General features: G+C 39.6%; 1 protein-coding gene across 2 annotated transcripts in view; it reads left to right on the top strand.

Annotated features, from left to right (window-relative positions):
* Positions 1 to 21806, top strand: part of AMPH (amphiphysin) — a 291962-nt gene that overhangs the window by 168964 nt on the left and 101192 nt on the right. For both annotated transcript variants that reach the window (XM_004383950.1, XM_004383949.1), the window contains exons 3-4: positions 12301 to 12355; positions 21145 to 21239. In XM_004383950.1, the coding sequence (XP_004384007.1) occupies positions 12301 to 12355; positions 21145 to 21239 (150 nt within the window). The remainder of the gene's footprint in view (positions 1 to 12300; positions 12356 to 21144; positions 21240 to 21806) is intronic.

Raw genomic sequence — 21806 nt, 5'->3', positions numbered from 1 at the left:
AGAATTTTTGCATCTATATTCATGAGAGATATTGGTCTGTAATTTTCTTTTTTTGTGACATTTTTGCCTGGTTTTGGTATCAGTGTTATGCGGGCTTCATAGAATGAATTTGGAAGTGTTGCTTCCTTTTCTCTGCTTGATTGAAAATTTTTGGCCAATTGAAGCAATAATTGGATTTAAAATTTTATGGAATCCTGATTATTCAATTAACTCAAATGAACAACCTTTAACAGTAACTAATTCAACACATGCATAGATAATTGTTTATCTAATTTCACCTTAAGGCATTCTGGAACAGCAAATTTATCTAAAGTCTTTTTGTTACATATTCAGACCACTCCTGACACTTTCTTCAATCTTCTTTGTCTTCTTGCTTCGAACTGCACTATATTCATCCATAGGTGACGCTTCAGTTGTCCCTCTAAATTCACTGCATGGTCTTCAACCATACCTGTGTTGCAAATTTTAGATGTGCTTTTATTTTCAATCTTTTCATGCTTGAGAAATTCTCAACATGGATTTTCTTGATTCTTCCCATACTAGAATTCAAAGGATAAGAAATAATATTAACATTAGGGCATATTTTATAGTCACTATATTACATTACAGTAATAACAAATCTTAGACTTTGATAACATAAAGAGAATAGAATGCAGAAATACATTTGTAGAAATGGATTAGAGCCAATATGTATTAAAATGCTTCTGCCTATGCATCATCAGTATATTAGAAAAACTAGAATAACTTCAATTTTACATTTGCAGGATTTGCCGATTTCTTCCATTCAAAGTCCCACTTGACAACATTCTCATACATTTATCCAGCACCTTTTGAAGAAAAATGTCACTTCCTAGTGATGCCATCAAGTTGTTTTCGGTGAAATAACAGTGTATTGCAATTGAAACATTAATTTTCTTCCTGCTAGTTGCTGATGTTTGTTAACATTTGGATTTGTGAGATAAATATCAAATCGAAACATACAACTACAAACAATGTGTGATAGTACATTTAAATCGAGATTGAATACAAGAATGGAATCATCAAAAAATTACATGCTATTTTCTATTTCTTGAATTTAAATATCATATTTAAAAATGTGAATAATGTTCATTTAAAACGTTTACACTCACTTGACAAACTTTCTTTCAGGTGAAACTCTGTTCAGAACTCAATGCAGTATTAACCAACTCTTTCAGATTTCTGACTACGAGTATTCTCAATTGCTGAGAGCTTCTCACAGCTTCAGTAGGCAAAACTCGCGTTACTGTGAGAGAGCACGGAGTAGAAATAGCGAACTCTGACTGGTGTGTGAATTGTCTTGTATAACAGCAGTCATCACCTATAGTGTGGCCGCACAACGTAGCTTGCTGAAGCAATGAACTGTGCCCTTAGCAGCCACATACCAGAGAAGCATTCGGCATACATGGGCATCAGATGCAAATCAAACATAAAAGATCCGATGGTCTTGCTTAAAACTTAAAAATTCTTGTTGAACTGAAAATAGCAGAGTGAAAAAAATAATGGTTTTTGATTTTGTTTGGGGGTCAGAAAAACATTTTCTTTTTTCACTTTGGGTTTAGGTTTCACTCTGGTGAAAATTTCAGTTTTTGTTTTTTTTTTTTGGTTTCGGTTTTTGGTTCCATTCTGGTTTGAAGCCCTTCTGCAGACCTTTCAGTTAGCAGCTGAGCACTTAACCATTGAGCCACCAGGGCTGTTTTTGTGGGAACTTAAAAAAACAACAACAACAAATAACCAATAGAACAGAATCGAGAACCCAGAGGTAAATCCATCCACCTATGGTCAGCTGATCTTTGACAAAGGACAAAGTCCATTAAATGAGGAAAAGGCAGTCTTTTTAACAAATAGTTCTGGCAAAACTGGGTGTCCATCTGTAAAAAAATGAAGCAGGACCCATACCTCACACTATACACAGAAACTAACTCAAAATGGATCAAAGACCTAAATATAAAGCCTAAAACAATAAAGATCATGGAAGAAAAAATAGGGACAATGCTAGGGGCCCTGTTACATGGCATAAATACAATACAAACCATAACTAACAATGCATATTTTTAGGAGCTCCCAGTTATCTAGTTTATCTTCTAGTGTTTAGATAAACTAGATAACTGGGAGCTCCTAAAAATTAAACACTTATGCTCATCCAAAGACTTCACCAAAGGATTGAAAAGAGAACCTATAGACTGGGAAACAATTTTTGTCTATGACATATCCAACAAAGGTCTAATCTCTGAAATCTATAGAACACCTATAGAATAGAATACCTATAGAATACCTATAGAGTACCTAAACAGCAAAAAGACAAATAATCCAGTTAAAAAATGGGCAAAGGATATGAACAGATACTTCACTGAAGAAGACACTCAGGCAGCTGACACATGAGATCATTACCCATTAGAGAAATGCAAATCAAAAGTACATTGAAGTACCATCTCACCCTGACAGTACTGGCACTAATTAAAACAACAGAAAATAACAAATGTTGGAGAGGTTGCAGGGAGATTGGAACTCTTATGCACTACTAGTTGGAATGTAAAGTGGTACAATCTCTATGGAAAACTATGTGGCACCTCCTTAAAAAGGTAGAAATAGAAATACCATACAATCTAGCAATCCCACTCCTAAGGGTATATCCTAGACAAATAAGAGCCGTCACATGAATAGACATATGCACACCCACGTTCACTGCAGCAATAGCAAAAAGATGGAAACAACCTAAGTGCCCATTAACAGATGAATGGATAAACAAATTATGGTATATACACACAATGGAATATTATGCAACGGTAAAGAACAACGATGAATCTGCGAAACATGTAACAATATGGATGAATTGGGAGGGCATTATGTACAGAATGACAAATATTATACGAGACCACTATTATAAAAACTCAAGAAAAGGTTTACATACAGAAAAAAAATCTTTGATGATTACTAGGGAAGGGGAGGCGAGAAGGAGAAATTATGAACTAGATAGTAGACAAGTGTTAACTTGGGTGAAGGGAAAGACAACACACAGTATAGGGGAAGTCAGCACAATGTAACCAAGGCAGTTGTAGAAGGAGAGACCGAGTTACTGGGACTGAGGGCCGGGGACCATAGTGTCGGAGGACATCTAGGTCAATTGGCATAACATAGTTCATAAAGAAAATGCTCTATATCCTACTTTGGTAAATAGCATCAAAGGTCTTAAAAGCTTGTGCGTGGCCATCTAAGATATACCTATTGGTCCCATCCCATCTGGAGCAAAGGAATATGAAAAAAACCAAAGACAAAGACACAAGGAAAGTGTTAGTCCAAAGGACTAATGGACCACATAAACCATAGCCTCCACCAACCTGAGCCCAGAAGAACTCGATAGCACCTGGCTACCACCACCAATTGCTCTGACAGGGATCACCATAGAGGGTCTCTGACAGAGCAGGAAAAAAATGTAGAACACAATTCAAATTCACACACACACAAAAAAAGACAAGACTTAGTGGTCTGACAGAGACTGGAGGAACCCCAGAGACTATGGCCCCCGGACATCTTGCTAACTCAGCACTGAAGCCACTCCCGAAGTCCATCTTTCAGCCAAAAATTAGACAGGCCTATTAAACAAACAATAGTAATGTGAGAAACGTGCTTCTTAGTTCAATCAAGTATAGGAGACCAAATGGGCATTACCTGCCCAAAAACAAAGTCAAGATGACAGGAAATGATAGGAAAACTGGACGAATGGATATGGGAAACCTGGTGTGGAAAGGGGGAGAGTGCTGACCCATTGCAGCGGTTGCAGTCAATGTCACAAAACAATTTGTGTATAAATTTTTGAATGAGAAATTAATTTGTGCTGTAAACTTTCACCTAAACCACAATAAAATTAAAAAAACAAGCAAACCGGTTCCCATCTAGTCAATTCTGACTCATAGTGACCTTATAGGACAGAGCAGACTGCCCCATACGGTTTCCAAGGCTGTAAATCTTTGCAGAAGCCGACTGCCACATCTTTCTCCCACAGAGCAGCTGGAAGATTCAAACTGCAGACCTTCTGGTTAGCAGCCAAGCACTTAACCACTGCGCTGTTGATGCCCTGAGCTTTGTTCCTTAGAAACTATTGCTTCCTTCTAAGCATTTTGTCTACAATTCAATGAAATCAGTGCCTCAGCTATGGCTCCTTTGTTCTGGGCAGAAGTAACTGGGTTAAAAGTGAGCTAACAAAATTATACCTCTTTACTGGCTCCTGAAATCCTAAGCATAGTATTTCTGTATGTTTATGCAAATAACAGGTAAATTATACTTTTTTTTGACCAAGCGTGCAACCCCCTTTTGCATTATTTTCCTGGGCACTCTATGTGGGTGTGTTATTTATTTACATGGGTGCATTATTTGTGAAAAAATATGGTACTAATATTAATATTTGTTGAATGCTTAAAAATTCAGTTTGTCTACATAATAAATGCCTTGATTCATTAACCACATTCATCCATTACAGCTTAATACAGCCCTGTTTTTAAGCCCAATGCCTAGAGATGGTTTTCCACAGCTCTAGGACTTTGAGTCACTTTGTGTGCTTATGTCAAAGTCTGTGTAGCTTTTCTTACCAGGGACTTGGCTCACTTTGCAGGAAATCTCCTGTAACTCTTCTATGCTTTTTTCAGAGTCCAGTAGGAAACTGTGATGCCAGAAGCATTTATAACTGGTCCTTTGACATTACACAGGGTCCTTGGGTCACTCAGACGGTCTGTTTGCACTGGACTACTAACCTAAAGTTTGGCAGTTTGAACCTACCCAGTGGTGCCGTGGACAAAAGACTTGACAATCTGCTCCCAGAGAGATTATAGCCAAGAAAACCCTATGCAGCAGTTCTACTCCATAACACATGGGGCTGCCGTGAGTCAGAATTGACTCAACGGCAACAGGTTAGGGTTGTTTTTTGGTTTGACATTACATAGTTCATTATTTAAATATTTGGAACTCAGTATGTGTTGGGGCTGTCCAAGGTGGTGAATAGAGACTTAAAAACGAGAACTTCTCAGGAGCCCAGCAAGTCTGTGAACCACACCCCAACCCCCAAGACATACATACAAATAATGAAGGATTGATGCTACTGAGGACCAACCTGATGTACAACAATCTGGAAACATTTAATTAGGCATGGGATGTAATTTCCTTGTATTGAGTAACAAAAGTATTCGACATACTCTGTGGTGATGTGGCTGCTACATTCTTTCTCTGTTTAATTAGATTTTAAACTTCAGTCTAATCCATGGAGGGAGATATGATGAGCACTGCCCACAGGACTAAGGGAGAAAGCAACAGCCTTGAGATAGCACTCAGCAAAGGAATACAAGGATTTTTTGACTAGAGACAATGATTCTCAGACCTTTATAAGATTTTTTTTACCCGTCTATATTTTCTGTATGCCTTTTGTTTTTCTGTATCTCTATGATGAGACCCAAAATGACCCTGGATTGTTTTTCAGGACAGCCAAGTATGCACAGAACTGGGGAGACTGCCTTCCGTTCCCCAGCCCTGTGAGAGTGCAAGACCCCAAGGGAGACAGTGGGTGGGAGTAGCTTTAATGAGAAAGGAAGAGCAGGCAGACTCCCTTGGGCTGTGTGGACAGAAAGCAATGCCTGGGGAACTGTCTGGACTTGAGAAGTAGCAGCTCCTGACACTGATAAATGACTCAATTGAAAAAATAAAGAACCCCTGGCCAACACCGGAGCCATGTTATTATATGATATTACAGAGTAAGGAATTTTGTAGGTGGTGGATCCTTCTTGGAATTCATCCAAAGAGGAGTATTACTAGGCAATCCAGACAACTTAATTATAATAGACTTACTTCTCTCCTGTTGCCATAAGCCCTGAGGAAAGTGTAACCGGAAGATATAATAATAATTTTATCTTGTAGAAAATGTCATAAAGTAATAGAAGGGAAAAATATAGGCATACAGCCTCAAGGGTCTTGGACTTTAAATCTGTTTTCTGCACACACATGTGCTTGCATACATAATTGAAGACTAAATTACTGAAATAGGAGTTGTCCCGAGAAATTCGGAATGAACTTTAGATTCAGTGAAATCTCAGCAGGGCTATAAGAATTTATTTGTTAATTTAAAACATCTTTATGACTCACATAAAATAATGATGCTAAAGAAATTTTCTTGTTAAAATTGGTTTTACACAGCAGCAACTATCCTCTAGGATGTTGTAGGTGAAAAATTTCTCTTGAGAGCCTTTTACCTTTTTGATACAGGCAGAATTGTAGATGAAATTCAATCTTATTACTGAATAATTTTATGAGACCTTAATACTCATGGGCAAAATTAAGAATTTTAATAATTGAAATGAACGAAAGTCATTTAAATTACCCTCCAGTTTGTCTGCTTAAACCGAACTCATCTACTTAAGCCATTATTGTACAGTTTGAACTTTCTTTCACTTTTCTAACATCTAAAAAATCTTTTCTGGGATCCTAATTTTATATTTTTTAAAATGTTTATTGTTTGTCTTGGGCAAGATGAATCCAGTATATGGATTGGAACCTGAATTATTTCGTTCCCTTTCTTGTTGTGAAAGAAAAGGCAGTGACTTAATTGTGGACTTAATTTGACATGCTTTATTCATTAAATATTTCTTTCCCCACTACTCTTTTGCTATTTGCAGAGACTCTGAATAATCCTGGTGACTCATAATTATCAGTTACCAGGGCTGGATGGTATTACTTTCTGAAGGGAAAGCAGAGGTACTATTGACCATGTCCTTTCTTTGTCTAGCTCAGTGCCTCTCAAACTTTTCCATGGAAGGACTATGAACAGTAGAGCCAGGTCCTAAGCGGACAGCTGAAGCCAGGAGACATCTGTGAAGTTTTGTGTTTCATCTTAGGAGTCTATGCAGGCATTCATTCTGCTTCATAACAGAATGGTTTACTGGTTGTAAAATGATGGTCTTGCCTCCATTTGTTCCCCCCAGCCCCAAACTCAATAAATCGATGTTCCAAGGTGATATTTTAGGTTTAGTCTGTGGCTCCAAGTGCCCTAGACAAACCATATTAAGTACCCCTACGGTCTACTCTTATCTAGTTTGAGAAGTGTGGCTTTTGGGGATTCAGACCTTTCTAATTGCACGTTAGAGGGCCGTAGATTTTAGATTGGTTTGGGTCTAGATCTGTCCAAGTAAATAACGGGCCTGATATCTGATACTTCTACTATTTCAAACATTATTCTCTCTAAATCATCTGACATCTGGGGCCTTGCTGTCATCTCTCAGTACTGTTCATCTCTTCCCATCACTAACTACCATTTGCTCTCTGTTATGGATTGAATTATCTCCCCCAAAATATGTATTGGAATCCTAACCCCTGTACCGGTGGCTATTAACCTATTTGGAAATAGTATTTTCTTTGTTAATGGCCATATCAGTGTAGTGGGTATCCTAAAACTAGTCATTTCTGAGTTGTAAAGAGAGCAGATTAGACACAGAAGTCAGCAGACACAGGGTGTCTTAGCTGTCTAGTGCTGCTGTTGCAGAAACATCGCCCATTGGGTAGCTTTAACAAACAGCAATTTATTTTCACACCATTTAGGAAGCTAGAAGTCCAAATTGAGGGTACCAGCTCTAGGGGAGTGCTCTCTCTGTCCACTCTGGGAGAAGATCCTTGTCTCTTTCAGCGTCTCTTCTTCGGGTTCTTAGTGATCTCCATGTGGCATTTATCTTTCCCCATTTGTGCCTGCTCATTTCTGTGCCTAATCTGCTCCTTTCGTATCTCAAAGTGATAGGCTTAAAACACACCCTACGCTATTCTAGCCTCATTAACATAACAAAGAAAGCCCTATTCCCAAGTGGGATTACATTCACAGGTATAGGAGTTAGGATTTACAACACATATTTTAGGGGGACAAAATTCAATCCCCATAACATGGGGGAAGACAGACACTATCTGGTGGCAATGGAGGTGGATGAATCTCCAAGCCCAGGAATGCCAAGGATTGTCACTGTAAGGACATCTCCCTAGCCTCCTGAACTGTGACAAAGTAAATTTCTGTTCTTTAAAGCTACCCCGCTTGTAGTATTTCTGTTCCACCAGCACTAGGGAGCTAAGTCACTAACCATCCAATTTCTCCTCAACCTTCCCGATTTGCTTTCCTTTCTGAAATGTTCCTGTGAATGTCTTCAGTGCTTTTCTGGTTCCTAACTCCACTGGACTTTTTTTGAGTAGATTTCAGCCTTCGCCGCCTTTCAACATTTCCACCATTGCTGGTGAACCACTGTATTCAGTAGATGCTGTGGTAACAAAACCTCAATGGCTTTCAACAACAGTTGTTTATTTCTCCCTTGTGAAAATGTGAACGCCAGCTGTGCTTTAAGTTCTCTGCATTCTAGGATTCAGGCTGGAGGGGCCACCCTTATCTGGAACATTACTGGGTTCATGGTAGAGGGAAAGGAGTTGACAGGACCCTGGATGGCTCTTAAACCTTCTGCTCAGAATTGGCACATGTCATATCCACTCACATTTCATTGACCAGCCAGGTCACACAACCAAGCCTGATGTTGATGGGGCAGGAAGCATCGTCCTCCCCCAGGGACAGGTCTGGTAGGGAGGTGAACATGGATTTGACAGTAGAACCTCACAAAGCCATATATTTCAGCTTTTTCCGGCACAGAACCTGTCACATAATAGATGCTCAGTAGGGGAAAGACTCACTTCTTTCTTCCTGGTTTTCTTCCTTTTCCTGGTGGTGTTGAGGACCCTGCACTGACCCTTTGCCTGTTTCTTCTCTGGAATCCCTTTATTCTCTCCCCTATGCCAAGTGTTGGTCATCAGCATTTTCTCTTTGCTCTCCTCACCCTCTCCCTGGAAAGAGTTTTCTACTTTACTGTTTTGGAAACCCATCACGTGTGTTTGCTCTTGCTCATGGCAGTTTACCTTTGTACTATATTTCTGAATGGCTCAGCAAGACAGGGCAAGCCTAGAGTTTTGATTTTAAGCCATGTTGAAATAGTAGAAAGGGAGTCAGTTGTTTAGAACTTTGATGATTTCTGTTTTATCATTCTGAATAGAACCATTGTGGTTGACGTTTACACGTGCCAGCGAATGAATTAACCCTGAGCTTTCATTTAGTAGGACCTGGGCCTAAAGAGTTGCAAAAATAGCTTGATCTTCCCATAAATATAGAAAACCTCACCTGAGCGTTACATAGATAGTATAGAAATATTCTCACGATAGCTGCACTGGAGCCCTGGTAGTGCAGTGATTAAGTGCTCAGCTGCTAACTGAAGGGTCGGCAGTTTGAACCCACTAGCTGCCCCGCAGGAGAAAGAGGTGCCAGTCTGCGTCCATAAAGATTACAGCCTTAGAAGTCCTATGAGGCAGTTCTACTCTGTTCTCTAGGGTCACTGTGAGTTAGAATTGACTCAACGGCACACAACAACAACAACGTAGCTACACTATGCACGTGCTAGATGGAAAGTACCCTAACCTGAAATCCCTTTTGGAGCGAGGCATTGTTTTAAAATAAAACATTTCTTTTCAGCATTTCTTTCTATTAATCACTAGCTATCTTTAAATTTGATGGGCATTTTGTTTTTCCGTTAAATTCCTAAAATACTTTGAATGACTGTGTTGTTATTGTATGCTGTCAAGTCCAATTTTGACTCACAGTGACCCCATGTGACAGAGTAGAACTACCCCACAGGGTTTTCTAGGCTGTGGTGGCACAGTGGTTAAGAGCTTGGCTGCTAACCAAAAGATTGGCAGTTCAAATCCACCAGCAGCTCGTTGGAAACCCTACGGGGCAGTTCTACTCTGTCCTATGGAGCACTATGAGTCAGAATCGACTTGATGGCAATGGTTTTGGTTTTTTAAAATCTTTATGGGAGCAAATCGCCAGGTCTTTCTCCTGTGGAGCTGCTGGATGAGTTCTAACCACCAGCCTTTAGGTTAGCAGCTGAGTGCTTTACCGTTGCTTCACCAGGGCTCCCTTTGAATGACTATCTCCCCCCCGCCCAGAGAACAAAAACAAACCCACTGCTGTCGAGTTGATCCCCAGTCATAGCAACCCTGTATGAATGACTATACCTGTTACCACTGAGTCGACTCCAACTCATAGCGGCCCTAGAGGAGAGAGTAGAACTGCCTCATAGGGTTTCCAAGGAGTAGGTGGTGGATTCAAACTGCCAACCCTTTGATTAGCAGCCCACCTCTTAACCACTGTGCCACCAGGGCTCCATGAATGACTATAGCAGAGCTAAATTAAATATACATTTCATTGCAGTATTTTATTTAGATATCTTAGTTCTTCTACTAGATTCAGTAAATTACTGAAGGCAGTAGATTTTTCCTTATTTCATTAATGTTTTTGGTAAGTACAATTAATTTCTTGAATTGAATATGACACTTATATTATTAGCTATAGTCCCTGTTGGTGCAAATGGTTAACATGCTCAACTGCTAACTGAAAGGTTCGAGGTTTAAGTCCATTCAGCAGCACCTCGAAAGAAAGGCCTTGCAATCTATTTCTGAAAAATCTGCCACTGAAAACCCAGTGAAGCACAGTCCTACTCTGACACATACGGCGTCGCCATGAGTCAGAGTCAACTCCATGGCAATTGGTTTTATTATATTAGCTGTATTATTATTGAACTAAAGGTGGATTCATTCTGTATGGTATCTCTTTGCAATTTTATTTAAATGATTATGCAATTAAAAGACATGTAATTTTATATGGTCAGTTGCAGTGTCATATCAGACATTGTTGGTACTGTGTCATATGCCCCAGCACCTACATTTTCCAAGATGGCTAGGCTGATTACCTGCTGCCAGCACTGGAAATTCTGTGCCTGGGAGCTTTCTCTGGCTACTGGAGACTTCTTTTCCCCCGGTACGAGGATGCTGGAGAATTATTGCTCCTCCTCCCCACCACCTTCAACCAATGACTAACAGGAATTGGTGAATAAATACCCCAACTCCCTTGCCCCTTGGGTCATGTCTTCGTTTCCTAGTGTTGCTGTAACAGAAATACCACAAATGGGTAGCTTTAAAGAACAGAAATTTATTTTCTCATAGTTTGGGAGGCTAAAAGTCTACATCAGTGTATTGGTCATGTTGATTCCTTCCTTGTTGGTAGTGCAGGTGTTCCTTGATTCCTTGGCTTGTAGAGAATTCTCACATGGTATCCGTCTTCTTCAGTATGTGCTTGTCTCTGTGTCTAATCTGCTCTTTTTATAACTCAGAAGTGATTAGGTTTAGGGCCCACCCTACAATGGTACGACCTTATTAACATTAGATTGCATTATGGATGGTGGTTACATTATATTACTTTACATCCACAGGCATAGGAATTAGGATTCCAATATATATTTTTGTGGGAGGGACACAATTCAATCCAAACAGGTAGGATATCTACAAAGTGTTTGGTTGACACTATCTCCTAGAGTTCCCCAGTGGGCCTGAGCCCCAGCTGCCCACAGTGGTAACTTGCTGGATAATGCACGTCTGGTGCTCTGTCTTCCCTGCTCTGTCTCATTTCTCCATTCCCCTGTTGGCATTTCCTGGATCAGCTACCAAATAAGCTACTTGCAATCTAATTCTAGTCTTGAAGTCACAAAGTTTCTAAGGGGAATCCAAATCAAAACAAGCATTCATATATTAAAATTTACTATAAAGCAATTTAATTCTCTGCCGTCCAATGGAAATATAATGCAAACTACATATACAATGTAAAATTTTCCAGTCACCTCAAAAAAGGAAAATGAGTGAAATAATGTTGTATGTCTAAAGTATTATTTAAACATGTAATCAATATGAAACATATTAACGAGATATTTTATATATTTTTCATTCTAAAGCTCTGAAATCTGGTGTATATTTTACATTTACAGCGTATCTCAATTTGGACTAGCCACATTGCAAGTACTCAACAGCCACATGTGGCCAATGCCTACCATATTGGACAGTGGACATTTATTTCTTACCATTCTAACCCATGGGTCAAAATTTACAGACTTGATAACTCTTGAATATATAGGAAGCTGTATGGTGGGTCATATTTCCCACTCTTAACAAAATCTTACGTGCCTTCTCCACTTTTCTTCTTTTAAGCTGAATAAAATCTCTATAAATATCTGGATTGACAAGGATCACTTTGTTTAGCCTCTGTGCACATGTTTATGTTCTTCCAAGAATGAGTCTCTGGCAATAATACATTTGAGACTTTCACTTAAGCTTCTTACATGTTTGCGTGCAAAATATAAGCAAGACTGTTCAGCATCTCTGTGTTTGTGTGTTTTTCAGGCAGAGGGTACCAGACTTCAACGAGAACTCCGGGGATATTTAGCAGCTATCAAAGGTAATGTGTATGAGCTGTTTCCTGTATGTTTCCAAGCACAGGTTGTTTTTGGAAATCGCAGAGTGACAGGATTTAGTGTAAATTACAAAGCCATTTGGCTTTCTGGCAAGATGGGTACTTAAGCACAGGTGTTCAATTTCACCCTCCCCCAAGTTCCCATTGAGATGATAATAAGAAAGAAATATTGCTTGCCCTTGTGCTGGAAACTAGGAATAGGTGCCACCCACATGCCAGAGATTTCTAGGAAGGTTTGTTAGATAGAGTGAGCTTGAGACCTTGCTCATGAAAAGCTACAGCTGGCTCACATCCTGAGGGAGAGCATGTCCCAAGGGGGGAACACTGACAGACTCACACTTAAGCCCTCTAACGGGAGGAGCAAGGTAAGGAGGCAAAGGCAGGGGCCGGCTTGACAGGAGACATGCCCCGGACTGCCTCTGACTTGTGTGGCCCAGCTGCACCTGCAGCTCTGCCAAGGGTATGGGAATGGCATTTGTTTCTGGCTTCATCCATGAGAGGCAAAGAAATGAGGCCAGTGGAGGAGGGAAGACAGGGGAGTAGGAGGGATGTCCCATCTACGCCTTCTATAAATGATCATACTGCCTGCATTGAATCAGATCCAGGTGTGCCCACAGACGGGAAATAGGATAAAGCAAAATTTCAGATTACTAGGGTGAGAATGGGTCATCGGATCAGGGCTATTGGGAAAACTGGTCAAACAGGAAAAAAGTGAGTTTCCCAGGCTCACACTTTATCCCTCATTCCTAATTCCAGATATCATAAAGATTTAAATATACAAAGAAATACCGTAAAGTATAGAATAAAATACAGTAGACTTAATTTATAGTTTTGAGTAGAGAAGGTCTTTACAAGGGCAACCCAAAAGACAGAAACCAAAAGGGGAAAGATTTACAGATTTGGCCTCATAAATACATTAAACCTAGTTAGGTTTAAAAAACACCATATCTGACAACATATTTAATGAAAGTGAAGCAAGATATAAAGACCTCAGTAAGTAAACTAAGTGAAGAAAAGGGGATAAAACATAAAAGTATGAAGAGAAAATTAGCCAAAGAAGACATCTAGCTGGATGATAAATGTGAAAAAATGCTTAGCCCCACAAGTAATCAAGGACAATTAAATAGCATCAAAAGGAAGATACCATCATTTTTATTCCAAATGTCTAAAAGACTTTTGTTCTTTTTAAAGACCATAAGATGTAGCATTGCCAAAGTTATAGGGACAGGAGCCCTTTCATATGCTGCTGATTGGGACCTCTCTTCTGGAGAGCAATTTGGCAAAAGCCTTTAATAAGTATTCCTTTTTTTTTTTAACGTACCTTTTGACCCAGGAGTTTTGTTTCTAAAAATTTATTCTAACAATTTCAGTGTGGATATATGAAATTAACTACAAAGATATTAGTAGATAACAAAATAATGCAAACCTAAGTACATAAATAATGAAAAATGAGTCACAATAATACAAAATTAGTGATTTTTTTTTTTAAAACTTAGATGTATTTGAGCTTTCTCTATGTCAGGCAAGGAGTCCCTGGTGGTGCAGATGGTTAAGTGCTCGACTACTAAACAAAATATTGGTGGTTTGAATCTACCCAGAGGTTCCTTGGAAGAAAGGCCTGGCCATCTACTTCCAAAAGATCACAGCCATGGAAACCCTATGGAGCACAGTGCTACTCTGAAACACATGGAATCACCATGTGTCAGAATTGACTGGCAACTGGATTACATGCTAGGCATATAATTTTAATCCTCATGACAACTCTAAGGCAGGTACTATTATTATCTCCATTTTATAGATCAGAAAGTGAGGCACAGAGAGGTTAAATCCCTTGTTGAAGGCCCTGTCACTAGTGAACTACAGGATCCGGTTGTGTACTCTGGTGCGTGTGCCTCCTGAACTCTTGCTTAGATCTGTTTTCTTATACCGCCTTTGAACTCCATGACTGATGGTAAAGCATTGGTTTCACAAATTAGAGTTCATCTGTACAATGGAATAATAATAACTTACTACCATTACTTTTTAATGAGCACTTACTGTGTGCCAGATTATGCTATGCATTTTAGGCATATTACTTCTTTGTAAGCTCAGAATACAGATATATGATGTCATTAACCTTATTTTACACTTGTAAGGAAGTAAGACTCAGAATTTAACTTCCACAAATTCATGTAGCTGATAATTAACTGCTACAGAATTTAAAATGAACTCTGCCTTAAATATTCATAATAAGTCAGAAAATGAAAGCCATCTAGGTATTTCTTTTATTATTGATTGAGGATTTGAATACAAGAAGTCACACATAATTTCAAGCAGCAAACATTCTCTAGGTTAGCTGATTTTTTTAAAAAAATGTGCATAGATTTGTTGAATAAATGAGTGAACTCTCTTTCCCAAGTCTATATATTTTGGACTGTTTTACCTCCTTAGTATAGAGAACATTGCTGTAAATTACTGGCCTACTTCTTTCCCTTGATGTGGTCTAGATGGAGGATATACTCAGAGTGAGAAGTTATTCTAGAGAGCTCCTCAGTGGTGGATGAAAGCCACCTTTGTATCCGATGGTGCCCTGGATTCCACTTCCAGTGATCCCATCTTCCATGAAGAAGTTATTGTTGTTATTGCCAGATGTCATCGAGCAGGTCCCAACTCACGGAGACCCCATGCACAGTGGACCAAAATGCTGCCCAGTCCTGCACGAGCAGCATTATTGTGGCATTACAGAAGAATGAGACTGTCCCTGGAGAGTTGTGGGCTCTGGGTCTGGTCCTAGAGACACTTAATTGTGGGACAGTCATTGACCCTCTCAACTGCCTTGGCTTCCTCATCTATAAAGGGCTCTTGTTGCTCTCTGAAGCCCTGAAAGCTCCAAAACTGTGATTCTGTGAAATTAGGTTAACTGAGCTCTGCTCTTTATCCCATTCTTGTTGATCCCTGGGTGGCAGTCACCTCCACAGGTTTTTATTATTTTCATTGGTATTTGGGCTTTGCAAGGTAGATTTTTTTAAATAATGGCAAGTATGTATGAAACAAAACATTTGCCATTTCAACATTCTTTACTTGTACAATTCAGTGACTTTAATTGTGTTGTGCGACCATCACCACTATCCGTTTCCAAATATTCTTATCACCCCAACAGAAGCTCACTGTCCACCAAGCAATGAGTGCCCTTTTCCCCCTCCTGCCCCTGCCCCTGGTAACCACTGATTAACTTTTGTCTACATACACTTGCCTATTCTAGGTATTTCATATAAGTGGGGATCATATAATATTTGTCGTTTTGTGATTCACTTCTTTCACTCAGAATAATGTTTTCAAGGGTCATCCATGTTGTGGCTGTCTCAGGACTTCATTTCTCTTTATGGCTGAGTAATATTCCATTGTATGCATGTATCACAACTGGTTTATCCATTCATCTGTTGATGGACATGTAGACTGTTTTCATCTTTTGCCTATTGTGAATAATGCTGCAGTGAACATTAGTGAACATGTATCTGTTTGTGTTTCTGCATTTCATTTTTTTTTGGGTATATACCTAGATATGGAATTTCTGAATCATACAATAATTCTGTATTTAACTTTTTGAGGTTGATCTTAGGCTTACGTTCATTTTAGCAGCAAACATCTCATCAAGCACCATTTATGTGCCAAGCACTGTTCTAGGAACTGGAGATGCAGAGATGAACAAGACACAGTACCAGCTCTCAAGGAGCTCGCAGTGGAAATGGGGAGACAATTAAAGAAACAAAAAAGCCAGAGATACATAGTAATACATGTTTTAATAGAAGTATGTCTCAGGTGCCACCATAACAGAAGCCAGGCCCCCACCCTCCATGAGGGGCAGGAGACAGGGTCAAGAATGGCCCTTCCCAGGAACTTAACGCTTGAACGGCCCCAGAAAGGGGACATAGGTGTTCATTAGGTGATGCAGTATGGCAGAAAAAGAGGTTGATGTTGGAAGAACATTACAGGTAGGGGAAGCAACATGTACAAAGGGTCTGGAGGCAGGAGGAAGCATGGGCTGTTTAGGGAACAAGTAGACCAGAGAGGTGTAAGTAGGGAGCTGATCTGGATGAAATGTGGAAATGTAGGCAGTGTTTGTATAAAGAAATGCTTTATGCATCATATTGGGGCATTGGGGCGTTATTCTGTCAATAGGGAGGTCCTTAAATTATTGTCAGAAAGAGAATGAGACATATGACCAGATTGCCATTTTAGAAAAAATAATTATTGTTGACTGTGACATTTAGGCTAGAGGAAATGAAACTACCAGCAAGAATACCTATTAAAAACCTCCAGTTACTGTCAAGTTGATTCTGATTCATGGTGACCCCGTCTGATTCAGAGTAGAACTGTGCTCCATAGGGTTTTCTATGGCTGGTTTTTTGGAAATAGATCACCAGGTCTTTCTTCTGAGATGCTTCTAGGTGGACTCAAACCTCCAATTTTTAAGTTAGCTGCAGGGTGACATTCATGAGGATTGGGAATGGGTAGGAACGGGTTTGGACAGGAAAGTTATGAGTTTGCTTTGGATATGTGAAGTGTACGGTACTGGTAGGCTGTCTAAGTGGAGATATCCAGTAGGAATTTGGAATTTTGGAGTCACTGACTTGGTGGATAGTGGAGGCCTGACCCAGGGATGATAAACACTCAAGATCTTTCTCTAAATGGAGTGTGGCCCAGGTGGTATAATTAGTATGTTAATTGTATCTGATGGGACAGTAATAGTTCAATGGTAGAATACTCACCTTCCATGTAGGAGACCTGGGTTCGATTCCTGGCCAGTGCACCTTATGCACCGCCACTACTCATCTGTCAGTGGATGCTTGTGTGTTGCTATGATAATGAACGGATTTCAGCAGAGATTCTGGACTAAGACAGACTAGGAAGAAAGGCCTGGTGATCTAATTCTGAAAATTAGCCATTGAAAACCCTGTAGATCACAATGATCCGATCTGCAGTCAATCATGGGGATGGCACAGGACCAGGCAGTGTTTTGTTCCATTGTGTATGGGGCTGCCATGAGTCAGGCCAACTCAATGACAGCTGACAACTGCAACAACAACCACAGTTGTATGTGATTTTTTATGTGTAAGCATGACCCAGGTGGTGGGGTTGACTGTTATTGCGCTGCCTCACAGTATGCCTAGTTTTTCCACATTCTTGCTGCCATACTTATCCTCCTCCTTGAGACTCTAGGAAAAAGATTTCCCTTCCTGTTTTCTGATGAGGCAACTGCTCTGTCTTCTTAAACAACTCTCTTCCAAGTAATAGGGAGAAAGCTCCCTGGTACTTGCAAGATTTCAGATATTCTTTTCATAATTTGATGATCACTGCTGCTGTCGTGGTCATAATATATTTTAACTGATATTATTTTTCACTAAAACACGTACCCTCCGGCTGTGTAAGCAAAAAGAACTTGTGTAGCAGTTCAATCTATGCAACAAATCTTAGAGGATGAAAATAGAAGCTCACAGTTTGGTTGCAAGAGGAAGTAGAGGATGGTACAATAAATGTCTTGGAGAAAGTCCAAAAGTTTGAAGAGAGGGAAGTGGTTCCATCCAATAGTAAAATAATTATTGTTCTATATAGGATGCTGGGCAGTTGTCTTACAATTTTGGAAATCACTAATCTTTTAAGAAATCATTAGATACTAGATATTATTAAATGCTAGAGGCAGCATTTAGTATTTATTCTGCTTTTATGTTACCAAATTACTTTGAAGGGAACTTGGGTTTTAGCTTTTATTTTTCCTTTCCTATTACATTTTGTCAGCAGAGTGAGTTTTGCATGAGTCCTTCCTCTTTCCTCTTCTTCTCCCTAAAATCTCCCCTGGTCTTTATGCCCCTTGAGAGTGGAGCTTGAGGCTTGTTCACCCGTGTATCCATCAAAGCGCTTATTTTGTTGTTCAGGAAACTATTTCCATGTCAAAATTGATTTTTTTCCAAATTACCCATTAGTGTTTATCCAGGCAGTAATTAGTAGTTATTTTTGGCTGTCAATAGACATATTTACTGCCACATTGTGGTTTTGGCTTCAATCATTAAAGTCTTACATAATTTATATTTCAAGCTTACATTCATAGTTTTGTTTTCACCACGAAGGCTTTTTGTCCTACAGTGCCACCATTTTCCCTTTAAGACATTGTTAAGAGCATATTTACATAGCTCTTTATAATTTCCATCAGACTTAAGACAAAGACTTAAAAGAAACTTCAGATGTCTTTTGGCATCTGAATTATAGAAGGGCATCAACTAGCAACTAATTTTTGGTTGCATTCAAGGGCTATAGACTTGCTTGTATTTAGGGAAAGGTAACCGTGGATGCTCCGGCTAATGTTGTCACCACCTCAAGGGGACCATTCTTAGTCAGTTATAAGAGAGAACATCTCATTCACTTGGATTCAGAGTGCTGGGGGTAAGGATACAGGCGTTTGTATCATTTTTGGCTATCTCTACACTTACTTTATTCTCAAGTGATTGTATCAGAGCCCACGGAGACTTCAGTCATCACTGCTTCTTTTCCCCCTGCCCTTTCTTGTTGTTAGCTACCATTTAGTCAGCCCCTAACTTGTGACGACCCCACGCACGGTGGAATGAAATGCTGCCCGGTCCTGAGCCATTTCCACGATGGGTTACGTATCAGACCTTTCCTACCCTACACCGCCTAGAACGCTTCATCTCATGGTGGTTGTTTCAACAGGTGTGGACAGTCAACCTCATTGTAAAGGTGTCCTTTCCCAGTCAGTGATACACTGTTCGTGGTTAGAGGCTTTCAAACTTCATGTGGCCCTAAAAATGCATTTAAAACTCTAATATTTAAAGACCAAATATAGATCTACATCTTGTAAGGGAAAGAAGATGAGGAATGTACTATGTTTAGAGTGAAAAAGTATTACGAAATACCAGATTACATATTGTCTTTTATACATCCTCTTCAAGGGTATACTTTTATCACTTCAGATGTCTTCAATTTTGTCCTTTTCTCTCACAATTTTTTGAACTCGGAATTGGCTACCTTATATATACAGTTCATGCTCATTATTCACTGATTCTGTATTTGCAAATCTTCTGCTCAGTGAAATTTATCTGTAAGCCAAAACCAATACTTGAGGCACGTTCGTGGTCATTCACAGACATGCACAGAGCAGCAAAAAATGAGAGCCACCTCATGTGCATGTTCCCACCTGAGGTTGAACAAGGCAACACTCCGCCTTCTTGTTTCAGCTCTTATACTGTAAGCAAGTGGCCTTTCTGTGGTCTATTTAGTGCCACAATTTTCGCGTTTTTGTTGATGATATCACTGCTTAAAATGACCCCTAAGCATAGTGTTGAAGAGTTGTCCAGTGTTCTGAAGCATAAGAAGGCTGTGATGTACCCTACAGAGAAAATACGTAGAAGATAAGCTTTGTTCAGGCATGGGTGATAGTACTGTCGGCCATGAGTGCAGTGTTAATGAGTCAGCAATATATATTAGATAAGATGTCTTTAAACAGAAATGCCCATAAAAAACGGTTATGTATTGATTAGAATGTTCCTTAGGAGCGAGGATGGTGAGACTTCGTCTTGCTTACTTTGAACATGTCACTAGGAATGAGTAATTGCTAGAAAAGGACATCCTGTTTGGTAAAGTAGAGGGTCAGCAAAAACGAGGGAAGTCCTACATGAGATGGATCGACACCATAGTCACAACAATGGACTTAGACATATCATAGATCATGAAGATGGTGCAGGACCTGGCAACATTTAGTTCTATTTTATATATACATACGTTTATATATATATTTATGTAAATATATAATATCACCATGAATCGGAGCTGACTGGGCAGCAACTAACAATAAATGATCATATGATAGAAATGTTGTGACCAGAGGGTCACAAGTTTAAGTCTCACCTTGGAGTTGGTAAGGAGAGTCTGGTGTCAAGAAGGTGTTTCTTCACAGTCACCAGCCAAAGAGGGCACCTTGGTTCCTTCTTAGCCGTGAGCTGTCTCCATGGCAACTTGACACTTGCACTTTAACTCAAAAATTTTTTCGAAGAGGGAGGTGGCTGGAAAAGACTTGGTGACACTTTATATCACCATGTTACACTCAGAAATACCATTAATAAATGTATTTTTTTAATATACCAAATGCATTTTCTAATGAAGGTCCTGACCCATATGCTTAAGAATGCTTACCTTTCTGAGAATTCTGACTTAAAACTGTATTCATAGATTTTAATATTATTAGAAAAAGAAAATCTTTTTCTTTTTTGTTTGTAAACTTGTTTCAAGATCACTTAAATCACCTTCAACAGTTATATTCTAAAACCCTATTGACTTTGCCTCTGCCTGACTCTAAAATGCTTTATTATTTATATTTAAAATTGTCTAGGATTAATTTTATTTTTAGAACTCAGTAGTTTTATGGATCATCATTCTAAGCGTCTTACACATTTACGGCTTGATGCCGTTTAGTAAGTGATAGTATACAGAACATATCGTTATTTTGTTGCTGTTGTTTTCAGAATAGAATGTGGTATTGAAATTTTTCAAGACACAGTATCTATCAGTATCATGTAAATAATAGAAAATGCACAGCATGATCAGACAAGTCTTCAAGACCCTCAGGGAAAGATGTGACTGTAAAGACCAGCAATGGATGCGCCTTCACAGTTTTTTCTTAAATAATTAGCAATTTCTCATGATTTTTGTCTCATTGAGAAAAGTAGGGGGAGGAGGAGGAAACTCATCACCTGTTTCTAATAAGAGTTGTTTTTATCCAACACTAGGCATGCAGGAGGCCTCCATGAAGCTCACTGAGTCACTCCATGAAGTCTATGAGCCGGACTGGTACGGGCGAGAAGATGTGAAAATGGTTGGTGAGGTAAGAGCTGGGGAACACAGCCCACAGGAGGCTTGGGGCAGCTTCCAGAAGACTCTCGCATAGTCTTGCTCATAGAGCAGATCTCCTGCCCCTCTTTTATCACGGCCTGGCCTTAATCATGAGGGGGCCCAGAAAGCACTGTGCGGTTTTGCTATCTGGATCATCCCAAACTCATAGTGAGACATGAAGATGATTATAAAGCCACTTGGGTAGAAAGCTGTGGGTAAAAGTTTTTTTTTTCTTTCCCAAAATAGCAATAGCATTCTTCTGTCCCCTACTACACATTTTAACAGCCCATCTCTAGCAGAACTGGTTCATGGTATATTCTGGGCACTCGCCCCACCCCTTTGTCCTAATTCCCCTATCTACTAACCCTTTGCTGTAGAGTTGACTCTGACTCATGGCAGTCCATGTGTGTCAGAGTAGATCTGTGCTCCATAGAGTTTTTCAATGGCTAGTATTTCAGAAGTAGATTGCCAGGCCTTTCTTTCGAGGTACCTCTGGGTAGACTTGAACCTCCAACCTTTTGGTTAGCAGCCGAGCGTGATAACTTTTTGTGTCATCCAG

This window comes from Trichechus manatus, unplaced genomic scaffold (assembly GCF_000243295.1).
Source record: "Trichechus manatus latirostris isolate Lorelei unplaced genomic scaffold, TriManLat1.0 scaffold00114, whole genome shotgun sequence".
In the NCBI taxonomy this organism is placed as follows: Eukaryota; Metazoa; Chordata; class Mammalia; order Sirenia; family Trichechidae; genus Trichechus; species Trichechus manatus.
Note: the sequence above shows the minus strand (reverse complement) of the source record. Positions and strands in the feature narration are given on the sequence as shown.